The sequence below is a fragment of the Oncorhynchus nerka genome, linkage group LG5 (genome assembly GCF_034236695.1).
Source record: "Oncorhynchus nerka isolate Pitt River linkage group LG5, Oner_Uvic_2.0, whole genome shotgun sequence".
Classification (NCBI taxonomy): Eukaryota; Metazoa; Chordata; class Actinopteri; order Salmoniformes; family Salmonidae; genus Oncorhynchus; species Oncorhynchus nerka.
In genome coordinates, this window is record NC_088400.1 from 48,975,729 (window position 1) to 48,997,191 (window position 21,463).

The 21,463-nt window shown below is 42.7% G+C and overlaps 1 protein-coding gene across 1 annotated transcript in view; it reads right to left on the bottom strand.

Annotated features, from left to right (window-relative positions):
- The window catches only part of LOC115129570 (BTB/POZ domain-containing protein KCTD8-like), a 64,721-nt gene extending 48,593 nt beyond the window's left edge, over nucleotides 1-16,128 (bottom strand). The window contains exon 1 of the mRNA XM_029660089.2: nucleotides 15,019-16,128. Within this exon, the coding sequence (XP_029515949.1) occupies nucleotides 15,019-15,841 (823 nt within the window). The 5' untranslated portion in view covers nucleotides 15,842-16,128. The remainder of the gene's footprint in view (nucleotides 1-15,018) is intronic.
- Between the last annotated feature and the right edge of the window lie 5,335 nt (nucleotides 16,129-21,463).

The following is a 21,463-nucleotide window of genomic DNA, read 5'->3' on the forward strand; positions in this document are numbered from 1 at the left end:
AGGTGGGGGGGGGGGTAAGATACAGTATATAGATGTCAGATATGATGACCCCCCCTCTCCCACGGAGTGTTCTCACATACATCTTATGTTGGCATCTTGTTTTTCCTTCAAAATACACCTCCCATGGAAGCATTTTAAATGACACCTCAGAGCTCTCTCTGCCACACCTTGGCATGATACAGGATTGTGAATGTAGCCCTGTCTTTAACTTGTAGCCGAGACTGATTGGTCAAGGTTCTATTGAAAGTATTTTACTCCATCTAAAAAATTATCTAACTGTGGTTTATGTTGTGGATGTCATTGATCTTGTACTATATTGATGAAAGGGAAACCAACCAATATCTTGGTAGTGTATTGATATAATGGAAAGATTTACAGTGCTTATTCAATCCTTGTCACAAAGAACAGACAACAGTTCAGTACAGTGATAGAGAATGTTATAGTGGTAATAGCTGAGGCTATAGATCATCCTTTAGACAAGAACTACAGAAAGAAGACAAACATTGAACCATTTGTGTGTCTGCCTAGAAAAATCACTCACATGCTGGATCATTTTTTAAAACTTTTTATAGTACTGAAAACTACAAACTGATATCTTTATCAGAACCCCCAAGTTATGAGCTTTTACTTTAGTCAAAAAGTAAAAAGAGAGAAAACAAGCATTCCATGATTCTATTCGGTTTCATTTGAATTCCATTGAGAGGCATGAAAGAAAAACACCAACACTCAAGTTTGATTATTTCAAAAGAGATTGTCACTATATTTAAAACAGCAACTGCTTGTGTTGTTTCCATTAAATAATCATTACTATATCTAATTATTACACTGACCAATAACATATAAATATATTTGAATTAGAGCAAAAATTATTTACATTTCAGGGCGATAATGAAAAGTAAACAACAAATCCTTAGAAATAAACACTTTCACAATATATACACACAACACTGGATGGCATGAAAGATAGCACAATGAGTCTGACAAGAATTATATACTGCTTTGTCAATACAAGGCCCAAATCCCCATCATCAGCATGAAGAAATGATGGAGGAAAAGGGGGAGGAGGGCGGGGTGCCTTGTAAGAACTTGCTGACAAGAAGGTAAGCATGTAGCCTCGTGGTTAGACTGTTGGGCCAGTAACCAAAAGGTTGCTGGATGGAATGCCTGAGCTGATAAGGTAAAAATATGTTGTTCTGCCCCTGAACACTGTTCCCCTGTAGGCTGTCATTGTAAATAGGAATGTGTTCCTAACTGACTTGCCTGGTAAAATAATCATTAAAAATAACACCATTACCCTGTATTATTGTCCAATGTGCAATCATTGGAAAACAAACTATACGATTAAGACTATCCTACCAACAGGACATTAAAAATGATAATATCTTACGTTTCTCATCTATATTACTTGTAGCCATCTATTTACCACCACAAACTGATGCTGGCACTAAGACGGTACTCAACGAGCTGTATAAAGCCATAAGCAAACAAGAAAATGCTCATCCAGAAGAGGCGCTCCTAGTGGCCGGGGACTTTAATGCAGGCAAACTGAAATCTGTTTTACCTAATTTCTACCAGCATGTCACATGTGCAACCAGAGGAAAAAAACCTCTAGTCCACCCTCGTCCTCCACTCTCCCTCGTCCTCCATTTGGCAAATCTGACCATAATTCTATCCTCCTTATTCCTGCTTACAAGCAAGAACTAAAGCAAGAAGCACCAGTGACTCACTCAATACGGAAGTGGTCAGATGACGCAGATGCTACGCTACAGGACTGTTTTGCAAGCACAGACGGGAATATGTTATGCGATTCATCCAGTGGCCTTGAGGAGTATACCTCCTCATTCACCAGCTTCATCAATAAGTGCATCGACAATGTCGTCCCCATAGTGACCGTACATACATATCCCAACCAGATGCCATGGATTACAGGCAACATCCGCAACGAGCTAAAGACCAGGGCTGGCACTTTCAAGGAGAGGCTCACTAAACTGGATGCTTAAAAGAAATCCCGCTATGCCCTCAGACAAACCATCAAACAGGCAAAGCATCAATACAGGACTAAGATTGAATCCTACTACACCGGCTCTACGCTCATCGGATGTGACAAGGTTTGAAAACTATTACTCTCCCTGACCAAGTCTGTAATACATACAGTTGAAGTCGGAAGGTTACATACGCTTTAGCAAAATACATTTAATCTCAGTTTTTCACAATTCCTGACATTTAATCCTAGTAAAAAATCCCTGTTTTAGGTCAGTTAGCATCACCACTTTATTTTAAGAATGTGAAATGTCAGAATAACAGTAGAGAATTATTTATTTCAGCTTTGATTTCTTTCATCACATTCCCAGTGTGTCAGATGTTTGCATACACTCAATTACTATTTGATTGCATTGCCTTTTTAAATTGTTTAACTTGGGTCAAACATTTCGGGTAGCCTTCAACAAGCTTCCCACAATAAGTTGTGTGTATTTTTGCCCATTCCTCCTGACCAAGCTGGTGAACTGAGTCAGGTTTGTAGGCCTCCTTGCTCGCACACGCCTTTTCAGTTCTGCCCACAAATTTTTTATAGGCTTGAGGTCAGGGCTTTGTGATGGCCACTCTAATACTTTGATTTTGTTGTCTTAAGCCAATTTGCCATAACTTTGGAAGTATGCTTGGGGTCATTTGTCCATTTGGAAGACCCATTTGCGACCAACTTCCTGACTGATGTCTTGAGACGTTGATTCAATATATCCACGTAATTTTCCTTCCTCCTGCCATCTATTTTGTGAAGTTCACCAGTCCCTCCTGCAGCAAAGCACCCCCACAACATGATGCTGCCACCTCCGTGCTTCACGGTTGGGATGGTGTTCTTCGGCTTGCAAGCATCCCCCTTTTTCCTCCAAACATAACAATGGTCATTATGGCCAAACAGTTCTATTTTTGTTTCATCAAACCAGAGGACATTTCTCTAAAAAGTACGATTTTTGTCCCCATGTGCAGTTGCAAACCATAGTCTGGCTTTGGAGGTTTTGGAGCAGTGTATTCTTACTTGCCTTTCAGGTTATGTCTATATAGGACTCATTTTACTGTGGATATAGATACTTTTGTACCTGTTTCTTTCAGCATCTTCACAAGGTCCTTTGTTGTTGTTCTGGGATTGTTTGGCACTTTTCGCACTAAAGTACGTTCATCTCAAAGAGAAAGAACACATCTCCTTCCTGAGCGGTATGACGGCTGTGTGGTCCCATGGTGTTTATACTTGCACACTATTGTTTGTACAGATGAACGTGGTACCTTCAGGTGTTTGGAAATTGCTCCCAAGGATGAACCAGGCTTGTGGTGGTCCACCATCTTTTTCTGAGGTCTTGGCTGATTTCTTTTTATGTTCCCATTTTCACAGAGTTTGAAGGTAGGCCTTGAAATACATCCACATGTACACCTCCAATTGACTCAAATGATCTCAATTAGCCTAACAGAAGCTTCTAAAGCCATGCCATAATTTTCTGGAATTTTCCAAGCTGTTTAAAGGCACAGTCAACTTAGTGTATGTAAACTTCTGACCCACGGGAATTGTGATACAGTGAATTATAAGTGAAATAATCTGTGTGTAAACAATTGTTGGAAAAATGACTTGGTCATGCACAAAGTAGATGTTCTAAATGACTTGCTGAAACTAGTTTGTTAACAAGACATTTGTGGAGTGGTTGAAAAACAAGTTTTAATGACTGCAACCTAAGTGTATGTAAACTCCCGACTTCAACTGTATATGTTTCAAACAGACCAACATAGTCCCTGTAACCAAGAAAGCTTAGGTAACCTGCCTAAATAATTACAGCCCCGTAGCACTCATGTCGGTAGCAATGAAGTGCTTTGAAAGGTTGGTCATAGCTCACATAAACACAAACATCCTGGAAACCCTAGACCCACTCCAATTTGGATACTGCCCCAACAGATCCACAGATGACGCAATCGCACTCCACACTTTCCCACCTGGACAAAAGGAACGCCTTTGTGAGAATGCTGTTCATTGTCTACAACTCAGCGTTTAACACCATACTGCCCACAAAGCTCATCACAGAGTGATGAAAATAAATTTGTGATAAGTGATAAGACTGCTCTAGGACTAAACACCTCCCTCTGCAACTGGATCCTGGACTTCCTGACGCGCCACCCCAGGTCGTAAGTGTAGGCAACAACACTTCTGCCACGCTGATCCTCAACACTGGGGCCCCTCAGGGTTGCATGCACAGTCCCCTCCTGTACTCCCTGTTGACCCACTACTGCGTGGCCAAGCACGACTCCAACACCATCATTAAGTTTGCTGGCGACACAGCAGTGGTAGGCCTGATCACCGACAACGATTAGACAGCCTATAGGGAGGTCAGAGATCTGGCAGTGTGGTGCCAGGACAACAACCTCTCCCTTAATGTGATCAAGACAAAGGAGCTGATCATGGACTATAGGAAAAGGAGGGCCAAACAGGCCCCCATTAACATTGACGGGGCTGTAGTGGAGCAGTCGAGAGTTTCAAGTTCCTTGGTGTCCACATCCCCAACAAACTATCATGGTCCAAACACACCAAGACAGTTGTGAAGAGGACACGACAACACCAATTCCCCCTCAGGAGACTGAAAAGATTTGGCATGGGTCCCCAGATCTTCAAAAAGTTATACAGCTGCACCATCAAGAGCATCCTGACCGGTTGCATCACTGCCTGGTATGGCAACTGCTTGGCATCCGACCGTAAGGCGCTACAGATGGTATTGCCTACGGCCCAGTATATCACTTGAGCCAAGCCTTTCTGACATCCAGGACCTATATAGTAGGCGGTGTCAGAGAAACGCCCCAAACATTGTGAAAGACTCCAGTCACTCAAGTCATAGCTGTTCACTCAGCTACCTCACAGCAAGCGGTACCGGAGAGCCAAATTTAGGACCAAAAGGCACCTTAACAGCTTCTAACCCCAAGCTATAAGACTGCTCTACAATTAATTAAATGGCCACCCGGACTATTTACATTGACCCCCTCCCCCCCTTTGTTTTTACACTGCTGCTACTCGCTGTTTATTATCTATGCATAGTCATTTTACAAATTACCTCGACTAACCTGTACCCCTACACATTGACTCAGTACCGGTACCCCCTATATATAGCCTTGTTATTGTTATGTATTTGTCTTGTTAATTTTTTTACATTTTATTTATTAAATATTTAGTAAATATTTTCTTGAACTGCATTGTTGGTTAAGGGCTTGTAAGTAAGAATTTCACGGTATTCAGAGCATTGAATTCGGAGCGTGTGACAAATAAAATGTGATTTGATGTCCTAAAAAGACTTCAGACACCTTTCATTCGTTAGGGGAAAGGAGGGAACCTAGTCAGTTGTCCAACTGAATGCATCTTCCGCATTTAACCCATGGGGGGCTGCCTTAATCAACATCTACAGTGCCCGGGGAACAGTGGGTTAACTGGCTTCTTCAGGGGCAGAACGACATATATTTACCTTGTCAGCTCAGGGATTCAATCCAGCAACCTTCCGGTTACGACCCAACGCTCTAACCACTGGGCTACCTGCTGCCCCCTTTCAGTCCCCTGGCATTGCACATAGACCTAATGTGTCCAGAGTTCTGTCACGTCCTGACCATAGAAAACCTGTATTTTCTATGGTAGAGTAGGTCAGGGCGTGACTAGGGTTTTTTGTTCTAGTTTGTATTTTCTATGTGGGGTTCTAGGTTTGATTTTCTATGTTGATGATATGTATGATTCCAATTAGAGGCTGCTGGTTATCGTTGTCTCTAATTGGGGATCATACTTAAGTAGCATTTTTTTCCACCTGTGGGTTATGGGATATTGTTTATGTTTAGTGTGTTTGAGCACTACGTAGTCACGGGTCTTTGTAAGTTTTGTTATTTTGTTTTCAGTTTCACTTATTCATTAAAAGATGTGGAACTATACTCACGCTGCACCTTGGTCTGCTCATTTAGAAGAATGTGACATTTTCACAGAAGCTTCATGGACAATAATAATGTCCAATGTAAAGACTGTCTGACTGTTTTGCTGCTTCTGATATTTTAATAAAACATTGTTTATAGGCTACTGTGGGTCTCTGCTGGCAAAATCGACCATAACTAATTACATTACTGCTAAGACCAGCTTTTGGTGAGCAAATTGGCATTTTTAAGGACACATCTCAAATATTTACACCACTCCCACCTTAGTTCAAGCGAGCTGATATCCAACCCAAATAGCAGAGAGCTGGCTTTGCCAAAGAGCGAGCATTTGACATTAGTGCCGCCTTAACGGCAGCAGAAAATAGAGCCCCTAGTTTCATTGGAAGAGGAATGATTGATCGAAAACTGCCTGAGGGCAGATAGATGGGGTTTTGGTGGGGTGTATCTAGGGGTGAGGTGTGTCTGGGGAATAGGGAATGATTTGTGGAGGGGGGGACTGCTCCAATTTAAACAGATTGGAGCATTCTAATCAATAGAAATAAATACTGAGAAAGAGGGGAGTGTGTGTACGTGTTTGTGCGTACATGGTGTGCTTGTGTGGATGTAGGCTATGTGTGCTTGTGTATCAATGTGTATGTGTGTCTGATTGTGTGTTTGTATACCTGCAAAGACTTCAGGGGACTGAAAGGTGTTCATGAAGAAAATGCCCAGTCTATGTTATGACTGTCTACAGTTCCAGACATTTTGCTCCCTGACTTGTTGCCAGACCCCTGTCTCACCTCCCCCAGTCACATTTCCCTGCTGCTAATGAAGAACTCTTGGCTTGGTCCCATTGGATGTGAAGGCTTTGACGGATTGGGGAGGCTTGACGGGGGGAGAGCAGGCACACAGGGGCAGGGGGCAGCGAGGTCGACAGGGCCTGTCGGCCGGCTTTAGTGTGATGTGTTGCTGCCCCGTGGGAGCTGGCTGCCTAGTTATCTTTTGTCAGGTTGAAGAACACGTCCAAGGGGCCTGGGAAGGAGCACGATTATATATTTTTGCTTGTCAAAAAGAAGAAACGTTTTTTTGTTGTTGTGAGGTGTGATTATCAGCCATTGCTTTTTGAAAAAAGTAAGTGTATAATTATTATAGATTTTTTATAAATCATCAAACATAAGACCAAAATTGAAAAATCAAGCTCTGCTACCTCAAGGACATTGAATGTTGTCCATTGCCCTAGAATGTGAGCACTGATAAACGTGATGTGGCCTACAATAAGCATTCAGATATCGGCGCCATTCATTGTTGGAAATGTCACAGGAAGGCCAAAAAGATCATCAAGGACAACAATCACCCGAGCCACTGCCTGTTCACCACGCTATCATCCAGAACGCGAGGTCAGTACAGGTGCATCAAAGCTAGGACAGAGAGACTGAAATATAGCTTCTATTTCAAGGAAATAAGACTGTTATATAACTAGCACATTAGAGGCTGCTTTCTATATACATTGTCTTGAAATCACTGCCCACTTTAATAAATGGAACACTAGTCACTTTAGTAATGTTTACATATCTTGCATTTCTCATCTCATATGTTTATACTGTATTCTATACTATTCTAGTCTATGCTGCTCTGACATTGCTCGTCCATATATTTATATATTGTTAATTCCATTCGTTTACTTACATTTGTGTGTGTGTTAGGTATATGTTATGCAATTATTAGATATTACTTCTTATATTAGATCTTACAGCACAGCTAGAAACACAAGAATTTCGCTACACCCGCAATAACATCTGCTAAACATGTGTATGTGACAAATAACATTTGAAATGATTTGAATTGGGGATTTGATTAGGGGTGTGAAGTTGGGATCCATAACACTAAGAAAAATCCCTACCCGAAAACTGTTTTCTTTGTTATTCCCCCACAAAATTAAAATCACAGTGCAGTTATCACAAAACATTAGTTTCCGTGTTAAGCCTATAGCCCAACTAGATATTAGGCTAACGGCCTGGGAAATGTTGTAAAATGTGATAAAACCAGAGAGGCATGCATTTGTGAGGCATGCAAGTCAAGAAATTACGAGATACAGATTACCAAGAAATGTTTTCTGCCTGCCTGCCTGCCCCCTCCTCTCTCTCCCTCGATCTGGCTCGCCTCCGCTTTTCTAATGATGCTAGTGTGTGTTCAGCCTTTGGTCTGTTGCGTGCAGAATATCCTAGCCAATTCATTGATGATAGGCCCTGCTTTACTGAATTCGCGAGACATTGCAAGCCAAGAAATGGCAAGATGCAGCATTCCATTGCGAGTTACAGCTTTTGATAGGCCTACAGTGATTCTTCCTTTCTAGGTTTTGAGTTTATGACGTGGCCGTTTGCGGTAGATGGTGTCAGATTGTGGTAAATTGCGTCATTCTGGCAACAATAGCTGACTCTTAAATAACGTGCCATAGAAATCTTGCAGAGTGCCACAACTTTTAAAGGAAGAACCACTGCAGTGCACTGTTCTGACTGTCTGCCTGATGCCGACCTGCCCACCTGCCCCATTCTCTCTCCATGCCGTGCTCTATATGAAGGATGCAAGTGTTTTTGTTCTCAGAAGAACGGCAACTAATCTCCTCCATCAAAAAGAATAGTCGATTCCAAGAGTCGATTCCCCAAAAGTCGATCTCCAAAAGTCGATTCCAAGAGAAATCAAATGTAAACACTCATAAATGGGAGTGGACACCTGGAGTAACTATGGCTTATTTATTGCCTTACCTCCCTGATCTTACTACATTTTCACACACTGTATATAGACTGTTCTATTGGGTTATTGACTGTAACTTTGTTTATCCCATGTGTGTTGTTTTGTGTCTCACTGCTTTGCTTTATCTTGGCCAAGTCGCAGTTGTAAATGAGAACTTGTTCTCAACTGGCCCACCTGGCCCACCTGGTTAAATAAAGGTGAAATAAAAAAATAACTTTAAAAGTCTATTTTTGATTTTAAAAGATAATTTGCCTCATTTGTCACATCGACACAAATTGTACTTGTCACGTGCACCGAATAGAACCGTGAAATGCTTAAGCCCTTAATTAACCAACAACGCAGTTCAAGAAATAGAGTTTAGAAAATGATGCCGAGCAGTTGCCATACCAAGCGGTGATGCAACCGGTCAGGATGCTCTCCATGGTGCAGTTTATCTTTTCAGTCTCCTGAGGGGGGAAATGTGTTGTCGTGCCCTCTTCACAACTGCCTTGGTGTGTTTGGACCATGATAGTTTGTTGGTGATGTGGACACCAAGGATCTTGAAACTCTCGACCGCTCCACTTCAGCCCCGTTGATGTTAATGGAGGCCTGCTGGGCCCTCCTTTTCCTATAGTCCCCGATCAGCGCCGTTGTCTTGCTCACAATGAGGGAGAGGTTGTTGTCCTGGCACCACACTGCCAGGTCTCTGACCTCCTCCCTATAGGCTGTCTCATTGTTGTCGTTGTCACTTAATAATGGTGTTGGAATCATGCTTGGCCACGCATGGGTGAACAGGGAGTACAGGAGGGGACTAAGCACGCACCCCTGAGGGGCCCCAGTGTTGAGGCAGATGTGCTGTTGCTTACCCATACCACCTGGGGCGGCCCATCAGGAAGTCCAGGATCCAGTTGCAGAGAGAGGTTTAGTACCAGGGTCCTGATGAGTGATGAGCCTTGTAGGCACTATGGTGTTGGATGCTGAGCTGTAGTCAATAAACAGCATTCTCACATAGGTGTTCCTTTTGTCCAGGTGGGAAAGGGCAGTGTGGTGTGCGATTGCGTCATCTGTGGATCTGTTGGGGCGGTATGCAAATTGGAGTGGGTCTAGGGATTCTCGAATGACAGTGTTGATGTGAGCCATGACCATCCTGTCAAAGCACTTCATGGCTAGCTACGGAGTGATAATCATTTAGGCAGGTTACCTTCGCTTTCTTGGCACAGGGATTATGGTGGTCTGTTTGAAACATGTACAGTAGATATTACAGACTCGGTCAGGCAGAGGTTGAAAATATAGACAGTGTACAGTAGACAAGCTTTGCGTAAAACGTCCTGGTAATCTGTCTGGCCCTGCAGGTTTGCGCATGACCTGTTTTTGAAGGTCTTGCTTACATCTGCTACGGAGAGCGAAATCACAAAGTCGTCTGGAACAGCTGGTGCTCTCATGCATGCTTCAGTGTTGCTTGCCTCGAAGCGAGCATAAAAGGCATTTAGCTTGTCTAGTAGGCTCGCCTCACTGGGCAGCCCGTGGCTGGGTCTCCCTTTGGAGTCTGCAATATTTTTCAAGCCCTGCCACATCCAACGAACATCAGAGCAGAGGATTCCATCTTAGTCCTGTATTGATGCTTTACTTGTTTGATGGTTCGTCTGAGGGCATAACAGGATTTCCTACTAGTGTCCAGATTAGTGTCCCGCTCCTTGAAATTGGCAGCTCTAGCCTTTAGCTCAATGCGGATGTTCCATGTAATCCATTGATTCTCGTTAGGAAATGTACGTATGGTCACTGCGGGGACGACGTCGCCGATGAAGCCGGTGACTGAGGTGGTATACTCCTCAATGCCATTGGATGAATCCCAGAACATTTTCCAGTCTGTGCTAGCAAAACAGTCCTGTAGCGTAGCATCCGCATCATCTGACCACTTCCGTATTGAGTGGGTCACTGGTACTTCCTGCTTTAGTTTTTGCTTGTAAGCAGGAATCAGGAGGATATAATTATGGTCAGATTTGCCAAATGGAGGTTCAGGGAGAGTTTTGTGTGCATCCCTGGGTGTGGAGTGAAGGTGGTCTAGAGTTTTTTTCCCTCTGGTTGCACATGTGACATGCTGGTAGAAATTCGGTATAATGGATTTAGTTTGCCTGCATTAAAGTCGCGGGCCACTAGGAGCGCCTCTTCTGGATGAGCATTTTCTTGTTTGCTTATGGCAAACAAGCTCGTTGAGTGCAGTCTTAGTGCCAGCATCGGTTTGTGGTGGTAAATAATATAAATGAGAACTCTCTTGGTAGATAGTGTGGTCTACAGCTTATTATGATGTATTCTCAGGTGAGCAATACCTCGAGACTTCTTTAATATTAGATATTGGGCGCCAGCAGTATTTTACAAATAGTCACACACACACCCGTCCCTCGCCTTACCAGACGTGGCTGCTCTGTCCTGCCGATGCACGAAGAAGCCACCCAGCTCTATATCCGTGTCGTCGTTCAGCCACGTCTCGGTGAAACACAAGATAATACCGTCTTTAATGCCCCGTTGGTCGTATAGTCTTAATCATCCAGTTTGTTTTCCAATGATTGCACGTTGGCCAATAATATGGAGGGTAGTGGTGGTTTTCCTCCTCATTGGCAGATTCTTACAAGGCACTTCTCCCCCTTTTCTCTGTCTTTTCTTCGCGCTGATGACAGGGATTTGGGCCTTGTCTTGACAAAGCAGTATGTCCTTTGCATCAAACTCATTAAAGAAAAAATCTTTGTCCAGTTCGAGGTGAGTAATCGCTGTTCTGATGTCCAAAAGCTCTTTTTGGTCATAAGAGACAGTGGCAGCAACATTATGTACAACATGAGTTACAAACAATGTGATAAAACAAAAAACAAAATAGCACAGTTGGATAGGAGCCCGTCATCAAGTTATTACAATAGACTTCTTATTGCTTTTCCTTTTTCATTTGGTAAACAAAATTGCATCTTCCACTAGCCTATTAGACCTGTCAAATAATGGGATGGCAGGCTAATGGAAGGCTAATCTTCTTATAACATTTGGGTAATGTCCAATTGTCCATGGCTTGAACACGCAGTACATTTTTGAAATACGAATGCAACGTGTGTAGACTAATGTTTCCATGTTGAAGCCAATGCAAAACACTAGATAGGCTACAAGTTTGTTATGACTAGGCCTATTCTATGGTTACTGTATACTATTTAATACACTTTGATCGTCAACGTATAGGGTAAACATTCATGCCAATGAGCCCTTAGGCCTACGTGTGCATACATTGCCTTACGCTCATGGAACGAGAGATGCGATTTATGATATCATGCTTCTGACCTGATATTGTTTTAAAAAATGTGTTTCATTTAATTTGACTTAAAACATATTAGAAAGATTCGCCAGTCAGTGGGTTTATGTTGAGAACATACATGGCTTGAATGCAATGCAATTTAATCTGCTATTTCTGGAGAAGTGCAAATATGACCTATAGGATGGCTCCATGATGTTTATAAAACATTACATTTGTGAGCATTGTAACAGTGAGTGGACAATCCCCCTTTCTCTTTATATTGCATCTTTGTCCAGCTCCTGTGAAATGTTTGGATGTGCGTAAAACCCTCCATAGTCTAAGTTTCCTTGTCTGTATTATGTGCGGGGGAGCACGGGGAGCAATTAAGATATCTGTAACAGTATTCAAACAACCTATTTAAAACAAGTTGCTTAGTTTTTTCTCTGAATTTGATTATAAACATACACAGTCTTTTTAGGCCTTGACATTCAAAATCAAATCAAATTTTATTTGTCACATACACAGCAGATGTTATAGATATCCCTCTAGTGGTGTGGGGGCTGTGCTTCGGCAAAGTGGGTTGGGTTATATCCTTCCTGTTTGGCCCTGTCCGGGGGTATCATCGGATGGGGCCACAGTGTCTCCTGACTCCTCCTGTCTCAGCCTCCAGTATTTATGCTGCAGTAGTTTGTGTCGGGTGGCTAGGGTCAGTTTGTTATATCTGGGGTACTTCTCCTGTCTTATCCGGTGTCCTGTGTGAATTTAAGTATGCTCTCTCTAATTCCCTCTTTCTCTCTTTCTTTCTCTCTCTCTCGGAGGACCTGAGCCCAGGGACCATGCCTCAGGACTACCTGGCATGATGACTCCTTGCTGTCCCTGGTCCATCTGGCCGTGCTGCTGCTCCAGTTTCAACCGTTCTGCCTGCGGCTATGGAATCCTGACCTGTTCACCGGACGTGCTACCTGTTCCAGACCTGCTGTTTTCAACTCTCTAGAGACAGCAGGAGTAGTAGAGATACTTTTAATGATCGGCTATGAAAAGCCAACTGACATCTACTCCTGAGGTGCTGACTTGCTGCCCCCTCGACAACTACTGTGATTATTATTATTTGACCATGCTGGTAATTTATGAACATTTGAACATCTTGGCCATGTTCTGTTATAATCTCCACCCGGCACAGCCAGAAGAGGACTGGCCACCCCTCATAGACTGGTTCCTCTCTAGGTTTCTTCCTAGGTTTTGGCCTTTCTAGGGAGTTTTTCCTAACCACCGTGCTTCTACACCTGCACTGCTTGCTGTTTGGGGTTTTAGGCTGGATTTCTGTACAGCACTTTGAGATATCAGCTGATGTACGAAGGGCTGTATGAATAAATTTGATTTGATATTGCGGGTGTAGCAAAATGCATGTGTTTCTAGCTCCAACAGTGTAGTAATATCTAACAAGTAATACACACAATCTAAAGTAAAGTAATGGAATTAAGAATAAAAAATATTTGGATGAGCAATGTCAGAGTGACATAGATACAGTAGAATAGGATAGAATACAGTATATACATATGAGAAGAGTAATGCAAAATAAGTAAACATTATTAAAGTAACTAGTGTTTCATTATTAAAGTTGCCAGTGATTTCAAGTGTATGTATATAGGCAGCAGCCTCTAATGTGCTAGTGATTGCTGTTTTTTAGTCTCTCTGTCCCAGCTTTGATGCACCTGTACTGACCTCGCCTTCTGGATGATAGCGGGGTGAACAGGCAGTGGTGGTTGTTGTCCTTGATGATCTATGTGAGGGTTTTAGGTGCCAAACTAAATTTCTTCAGCCTCCTGAGTTTGAAGAGGCACTGTTGCGCCTTCTTCACCACACTGTCTGTGTGGTTGGACCATTTCAGTTTGTCAGTGATGTGTACGCCAAGGAGCTCGAAGCTTTCCACCTTCTCCACTGCTGTCCCGTTGATGTGGATAGGGGGGTGCTCCCTCTGCTGTTTCCTTAAGTCCACGATCAGCTCCCTAGTTTTGTTGAAGTTGAGGTTATTTTCCTGGCACCATACTCCCAGGGACACTCCTCTCACCTCCTCCCTAGTGAATTTAATATTGCTTATTGATTATGTTCAGCATGTCCAAACTGCAATTTACAGTGGACCTAGCCCAGATGAGGCTGGTGGAAGGAGCATTAGGAGGACAGGCTGATTGTAATGGCTGGAATGGAATTAATGTTTAATGTAAACATGGCTTACATATGTTTGATTTGTTTCGTACGGTTTCATTTATTCCATTCCAGCCTTTACAATGAGCCTGTCCTCCTATAGCTCCTCCCACCAGCCTCCTCTGGCCTAGCCTCTATATCAGTGTGAATGCTATTGCCTATGTTTATTAATGTATTTCCATATTGAGCAATGCAATGACAATAATGTGACTGCAAATATGCTCAACATATTTAGCAAATGTGGGGCAGGCAATTCAACGAACTAGGCTTCAACAGACTAACATTCGTATTGGAGTTTATGACAATGCAATACATAAAAGACCGTAAATACACAACTTGAAGCAACCACATTTTTAGCCATGGTGCATGTTCTGATTGGCCAGTGAGGTGTCAAGGCTTAAACACCTACAACTTGTTTATTAATCAAAACCCAGGCCTCTCACGCCACCGTCAGCTATTGCACCCATAATTCTGGTTGTCAAAATAGCAAAAATATTTCTGACACTCGCCCGAACGTATAGCCTACCGCCAGCGCTAAGACTTTGTTAAAATAGAGCCCTATATGTAACTGTCATACACAGCTTTCTCTCTAATCTATTCTCATATTTACTAGATCTACTGTGATTTTGGAACACATGTCAAAAACAGATTAGAGGAACAGGGAGGATGTTCTAAAGGAAAGTGAAGAAGCTGGTAATGATTACTTTGAACCACGTAGAGGAAAATGTATGCTTTACCTTTAAAAGCCTGTACAATCCAAGTTCAAATAGATAGGCAAATAATCCATTCAATCATTTCACTTGTGAAGCGAAACTTGACACAATACCAAAACCTGACAAAACATGTTGGACCCACTTTTCCAAAATGTATGCTAGTGAATGCGTGAGAAGTCATTTTGCACTTACTGAAGAAGATGTACTCTGTGTAGCTGCTCCAGAGTTTGTCGTCCCTGTACTGGTTGACAAAAGCGGCTGTTCCCGTGGAATTACAAGCCACCATTGTAAAGCCCGCCTCAGAAAGCCGGTCAAATGCCTGCTCCAAGTAGGTGAACTTGAGGTAAAACCTTGACGTGTACTTCTCCGGTGGCCGGTCTGGGTCCCGGCTCTCATTCAGTGTTTCCCCAAACACCTCTTTGGCCAGGGCGATGCGTCCACACACCATGATCCTGGCCACGCGTCGGAACTTGGCGTCGGCTTGATTGTCCCGCACCGTGGTGTAGGATCCCCTGTAGCCGATGGTGATGAACCCTGACCTCTTGTCCGAGGAAGTCAAGGTACGACCTGTGGGGTACTCACTGCTTTGTGAGCTCTCCTCAATATCGCTGTGGCAGCCTTCATCATTCATGGAGCCCTGCTTGGAACCCACCCGGGGCCCCAGGAGGCGCAGCAGTTCGCCCAGCTGGAAGTGCTCGGCTTCCCTCTGCAGGCGCTCACGCTCAGGGAAGTGGTCGGGCAGCACCAGCTGGCGGTCTCGCAGGAAGTCCAGCACGTAGCGGAACAGGAAGCCATCGCGGTCGATAAAGAAGCGCCCGCGGCTGTCCCTTGGCAGCTCCCGTGGCGGGCACCGGGTGAACATGGCGTGCAGGGTGGTGTCGGGCACGCTGACCAGGGTAGAGCGCTTCGTGACATACACCTGGCCACCCACGTTGAGCTCCACTACCTCCGGGTAGGGCAACGGGGCCGGGCCAGACACCTCACTGATGGGCAGAATGGTCTCCTTCATGGCCATGGTCCTGTAGTTCTACCAGGGTATAGAGAGAAATCAAACAACTTCCAAACCCAATAAGGTCCTCTTAGATCCTCTCAAACAAGTGGAGCAAAATATCTCAGTAAGGAGCAGTCTCAATAGAATCAATAGAGGTCACCAAGGAGTTCACAGCATAGCAGGTGCTGAAGTTTGAAAGAGGCAGAGGACTACATCCCTACTGTTAAAGGAAGCTAAGGAGGAAGAGAGCGAGGGAGAGCGAGAAAGAGAGAAAATATGGAGAGACAGAGAAGTGTCCTGTCACCTCACTAATGGAGAGTGCAAATGCGAAGAGAGAGCGATAGAGCAGGAGAAGAAAAAAAACACTGAGTGACTCCCGGATGACATCATCCTCTGAATAAAAGGGGAGGTGCTGCAGTTACAGCCTTTTAAAGAGGAAGTACTGCTACAATATTACCCAACTTCATCTCCTTTTAAAGTCTGAAGATGACCTGGTAATGAAAATGACATAAACAACATTATAAACAGACACATATTTTCAGACATTAACCAATCCCAGCATTTTTTTATGTTGCTTCCGTAATGTCGACAGTAAAAATGTGACATATGTCAGTCTGTTTATATGCTTCACATGTCTTTTTAACAAATGCTATAATATATTACACAACCATATTTCCCACACAATATGTATTTTTGGTTGATTGGAAATGCAACAATACTGTAGCAGTGGCAAATATCCAACACATTTCTATGGTTCAACATTTGGGTTCAAATCAGAAGCCCACAGTGCCATCTGTTGGAATGCTGCAAAACATTTAAACATGATCTTAACATGTCCAATAAACTCAAACATGGTTGAGGTCTTGTTTTTTGCCTAACAAATAACATGTTGAAATGTTGAACAAAATGGGTCAATTATAATTTATATTGATGAGGAGACGATCTCAATATGAACTATTAGACAACAGCGACGCCCAAAATAAATGATGAGATGCAAACCTATGTAAAACACCTAAATCACTAGGAAATATTTCTGCCTCTCTGTAAAGATATTCTGTAGTTATGTACATGTCTGTTCAAAGATGATCCAATTATTCCCCAAGCATATACTGACCCAACTCATTAGCTCAACCGAAAATTCTCCAATACCTTTTCTATATGATTACATCTGACACCAATGTAACAAAACGATACCACAGTACAGCACAGAGGCTCACAGGTCATTGACCACAATGAAACGTTACAAGGCCATTAATCAAAGTCAGACTTTCCTCCATCTAATTGAACAGAGAGCATCATCGAATATGCTTACTACTTGAAAATGTCTTAATTAATCTCCTCTTATAACCCACGATGCTTTGCACCCACAGCTCTGGGTCACAGCCAACATGCTGACTCAGCAGAAACTATAGTTGCTTTCCAATGCTCAGACGTTGCATGCATCAACCAATGATTGCGTGCCACGTCATGGACTGTGTCATCGACTGATCGATTGCAATAACATATGATGTGGTTAGCTGATACTTAAAATACCTTTCCAGGTGTTGAAAGATCTGGCATGAGTTAGCAACGCCTGGGCAAAGGAACGTTCCCTATGACAAGTTCTGTGAACTTTAACCTCTCACTACTAGTCATTTGTTTTTATAAGAAACTCTACATACATTTCAAATATGTGGACAAAAATCGTATTTAAGTGTTTCTCTAAACCATACACAAAGGCAAGAATATCAGAGAGCTGATATTATATAGAGAAACATGAGATCTCACCCCATTCCAGAAATGATGAGTTTAAACTGTTTGTTTTAAAGGGGGCACAGGGACTTGAACATGAGCTCTCAAGATCCAGAGCCAAATACTCTACCACTGAGCTATTCCCCCTCTTAGTAACACATTGAAAGGAGAGACATATGGTCTAATAAAGAACATTTTAGTTTGAGAAAAAAAGCACCCATTAAGGACACTCCCTATCTCAAACTATAGTTAAGAACTATTGATTTAAAGGGGGCACCAGGATTCAAACGTCAGACCTCTTGTGTTATGCAGGTGAGTGAGGACCCAAAAGCGGTTTAACAGAAACAGAGTCTTTTAATGTCCAAACACAGGGAAGACATAAATCCTCTTCAGATGTATCGGTTGACAAAATAGACAACCCGCAGAGAGGGCGACAAATAAATCATAAAGTCCTCTGATCTTTACAGGAGAGTCCCCTTCTAGCAGCAGAGGAGAATAGCAGGGTTAGCGGCAACAGACTGCTGGTCTCTCCAGGTAGGCGCGGGTTGTAGAGGACAGAGGTACCTGATCACACGTAGCATCTGATGAAGAGGCAGATTACGACAGGACGGGACAAGGGTGAAGCAAACGAGAATCTGACAAAGACAGAAGCAGAAACAGAGAGAGAAATAGATACCTAATCAGAGGGAAAAAAAGGAACAGGTGGGAGAGAGTAAACGAGGTAGTTAGAGGAGATGAGGAACAGCTGGGGGAAGGAAAGGGAGAGAAGGTAACCTAATACGACCAGCAGGGGGAAACGAAGTGAAGAGAAAGAACAGGAACAAGACATAACATGACAATACATGACATCTTGAGCTACAGTCAAATGCTCTACCACTGAGCTATATCCCCTCTCTTTGGTTGTTTAACATGGGGTCAACATAGGTCTCCAAATGCAGTTATGAAAGACAATGGGCTAAGTAGACCAGACCCAGCTGCTATTGCATTGGTGTCTATGGGAGACACCACATGCTACATACAGTATTTATGTCTCTTAAAGCTGCAATATGTAACTTTTTGGGCGACCCAACCCAAAAACTGTGTGTTATAGATATGTCATTCTCATTGAAAGCAAGTCTAAGAAGTGGTAGATATGTTCTATGTGAGCTATTTCTATGCTTCCAGTTCATACGTTTGGTTTTTGCATATTTTTTTTTCAGTTTTGTACACCATCTTTAAACACCTGAAAATACAATATATTTTGTTATGGAAAATATATTTCACAGTGGTTTAGATGGTACAATGATTCTCTACAAAATACTTTTTGTTTGTTTGTTTTCTCTCATAAACTAAAATTAGGCGAAATATTCAAATTTTAGCTACCAGAAAATGGCAGAGCGATTTCTACGTGATGTGTCTTTAATTTGTTGTGGTTTTAAAAGGTTTGTATTAGGGATGTTAATGCTAACGGTTAATTGGTTAGCAGCCGAAAATACATTGGATCAGTCATGCTTATTGGTCTATAAGTTCATTGGCATCATTTTGTCTAATTAAATTGATGCATGTGTATTTTTATTACTTTATCACATGTGCTACAGGGCCTAGTAGGCAATGTGTGGAATAATATCACCTGTCGGACAGCGAGAGCTGCAGCTCCAGGAATACAAAAAATGACCCGTGCTACAGAAGGCTATATCGGTCCACTAATACAGAACTAGTAAAGGCCCAGTGATCTACTTTTGTGAATTTTTGCATTTTCTATTATTATTCGTGTTTTTATAAATCATTACATTTTTTACTCTGATTTTTCAGGTGGTGTTTCAGCAACCTACTTCCCGCGGCTATGGTCAGTAGCTATCATTCTAAACGCTGTGGTCACTGGATAAACTAGCTATGGGTTGAACATAACTTGTTATTGTTGCCCATGGTGGAATCATATCTAACCAGCTGGCTCCTGAAGCCTATGTGACATGTTTATGGGCCCGTGAGCTGCCGAGTCTAGTCGCAGTCTAGATAACATTAGCTAGCTATCATTGCTAGCTGAGCTTTTTTTTATTATAAGAAAACGGCTGAGGTGACTCAAACCCTGTAGCTAGATAACAATCCCTCCTCGGCAACAAAGTTATTGTTATCCGGGAATATTAGATGTGTCTATTAATTCTAAGATGGCTGTCATTGAAGTTGGTGGTGACTACTGAAATTGTCCACCATGGTTCTGTGTTGAGGGCTTGGAGGTCACGCCCCCAATAAGGCTACACCAATCACCCAACTAATAAAAATGAGTTTGTCTCCAGCTATCCTACGAAAGGAAATTTTGTGTGTGGCCATGTGCCATACACTTTGATGTTACTTGCACTGGACTGTGTTAAAGGCAGCAGCACAGTGAAACTTTGTTTAGATCAGTTTTTAGAAAGCAGTAGCAAAAGTCACAAAATAAACCTGAATGGTTTTCTGCAAATATATAACAGGAGTCTTACTTTTGGGACAGTCCTATTGATCAAACAACCCATTCATTACACTGAACAAAAATATAAATGCACCATGTAAAGTGTTGGTCACATTTCCCAGACATTTTCCATATGCAAAAAAAATGCATCTCTCTCTGATGTTGTGCACAAATTTGTTTACATCCCTCTTAGTGAGCATTTCTCATTTGCCAAGATAATCCATCTAGGCGGCATATCAAGAAGATGATCAAATAGCATGATCATTACACAGGCGAATCTTGTGCTGAGGACAATAAAAGGCCACTTTAAAATGGGCAGTTTTGTCACACAACACAATGCCACAGATGTCTCAAGTTTAGAGGGAGTGTGCAATTGGAAAACTGACTGCAGGAATGTCCACCATAGCTGTTGCCAGAGAATTAAATGTTCATTTCTCTACCACAAGCCACCTCCAACATAATGTTAGAGAATTTGGCCTCCCAACCAGCCTCACAACAGCAGACCACATGTATGGCGTCATGTGGGCGAGCGGTTTTCTACTGTCAACATTGTGAACAGAGTGCCCCATGGTGGCGGTGGGGTTATGGTATACGCAGGCATAAGCTACGGACAACGAACACAATTGCATAAAATGGCAATTTGAATGCCCAGAGATACTCTGACGAGCTCCTGAGGCCCATTGTCATGCCATTCATCCGCCGCCATCACCTCATGTTTCAGCATGATAATGCACGGCCCCATGCCGAAAGGATCTGTACACAAATACTGGAAGCTGAAAATGTCCCATTCAATAGCCTGGTCAACTCTATGTGAAGGAGATACTATCTCGCTGCATGAGGCAAATGGTGGTCACACCAGATTCTGACTGGTTTTGTGATCCACTCCCCCAATTTTTTAAAAAGGTATCTGTGACCAACAGGTGCATATCTGTAATACTAGTCATGTGACATCCACAGATTAGAGCCTAATTAATGTACTTCAATTGACTTATTTCCTTATTTGAACTGTAACTCAGTGAAATCTTTGAAAATGTTGCATGTTGCATTTATATTTTTTGTTCAGTATATAAAACATAATTATTCCCATTTGCTATTGCTGCAGGATTCTTTTCCTGCTGTAGCAAACTGGCTCAAATTGAGATCCTACATCTGTAGCTACCCAGATCTTCTGGCTGGGGTAGTTTTGTTAAGAGCCCCGACGCTTGTTCTGAACGTTAAAACACATTGCTTGCGGTACGGTTCTGGAAATAAGGTACGTATCTTTCATATCAACGACAAATCAAATCTAAAGGTTAAATTACTACACACCTTGATAGGGTTAGGGTTAGTGTTCCCACACGGCCATATCTCCATTTTACAGAGCTTGTTTACGGAAGTCATAGGTGGCCACCTGTGTTAATTATATATCTGGCGTGCGCCGCACACCTGTGTGTAAGCGTAACTGGGGAGGAGGTGTAGTTCATCAACTTGAGGCACACACAGCTATTGAT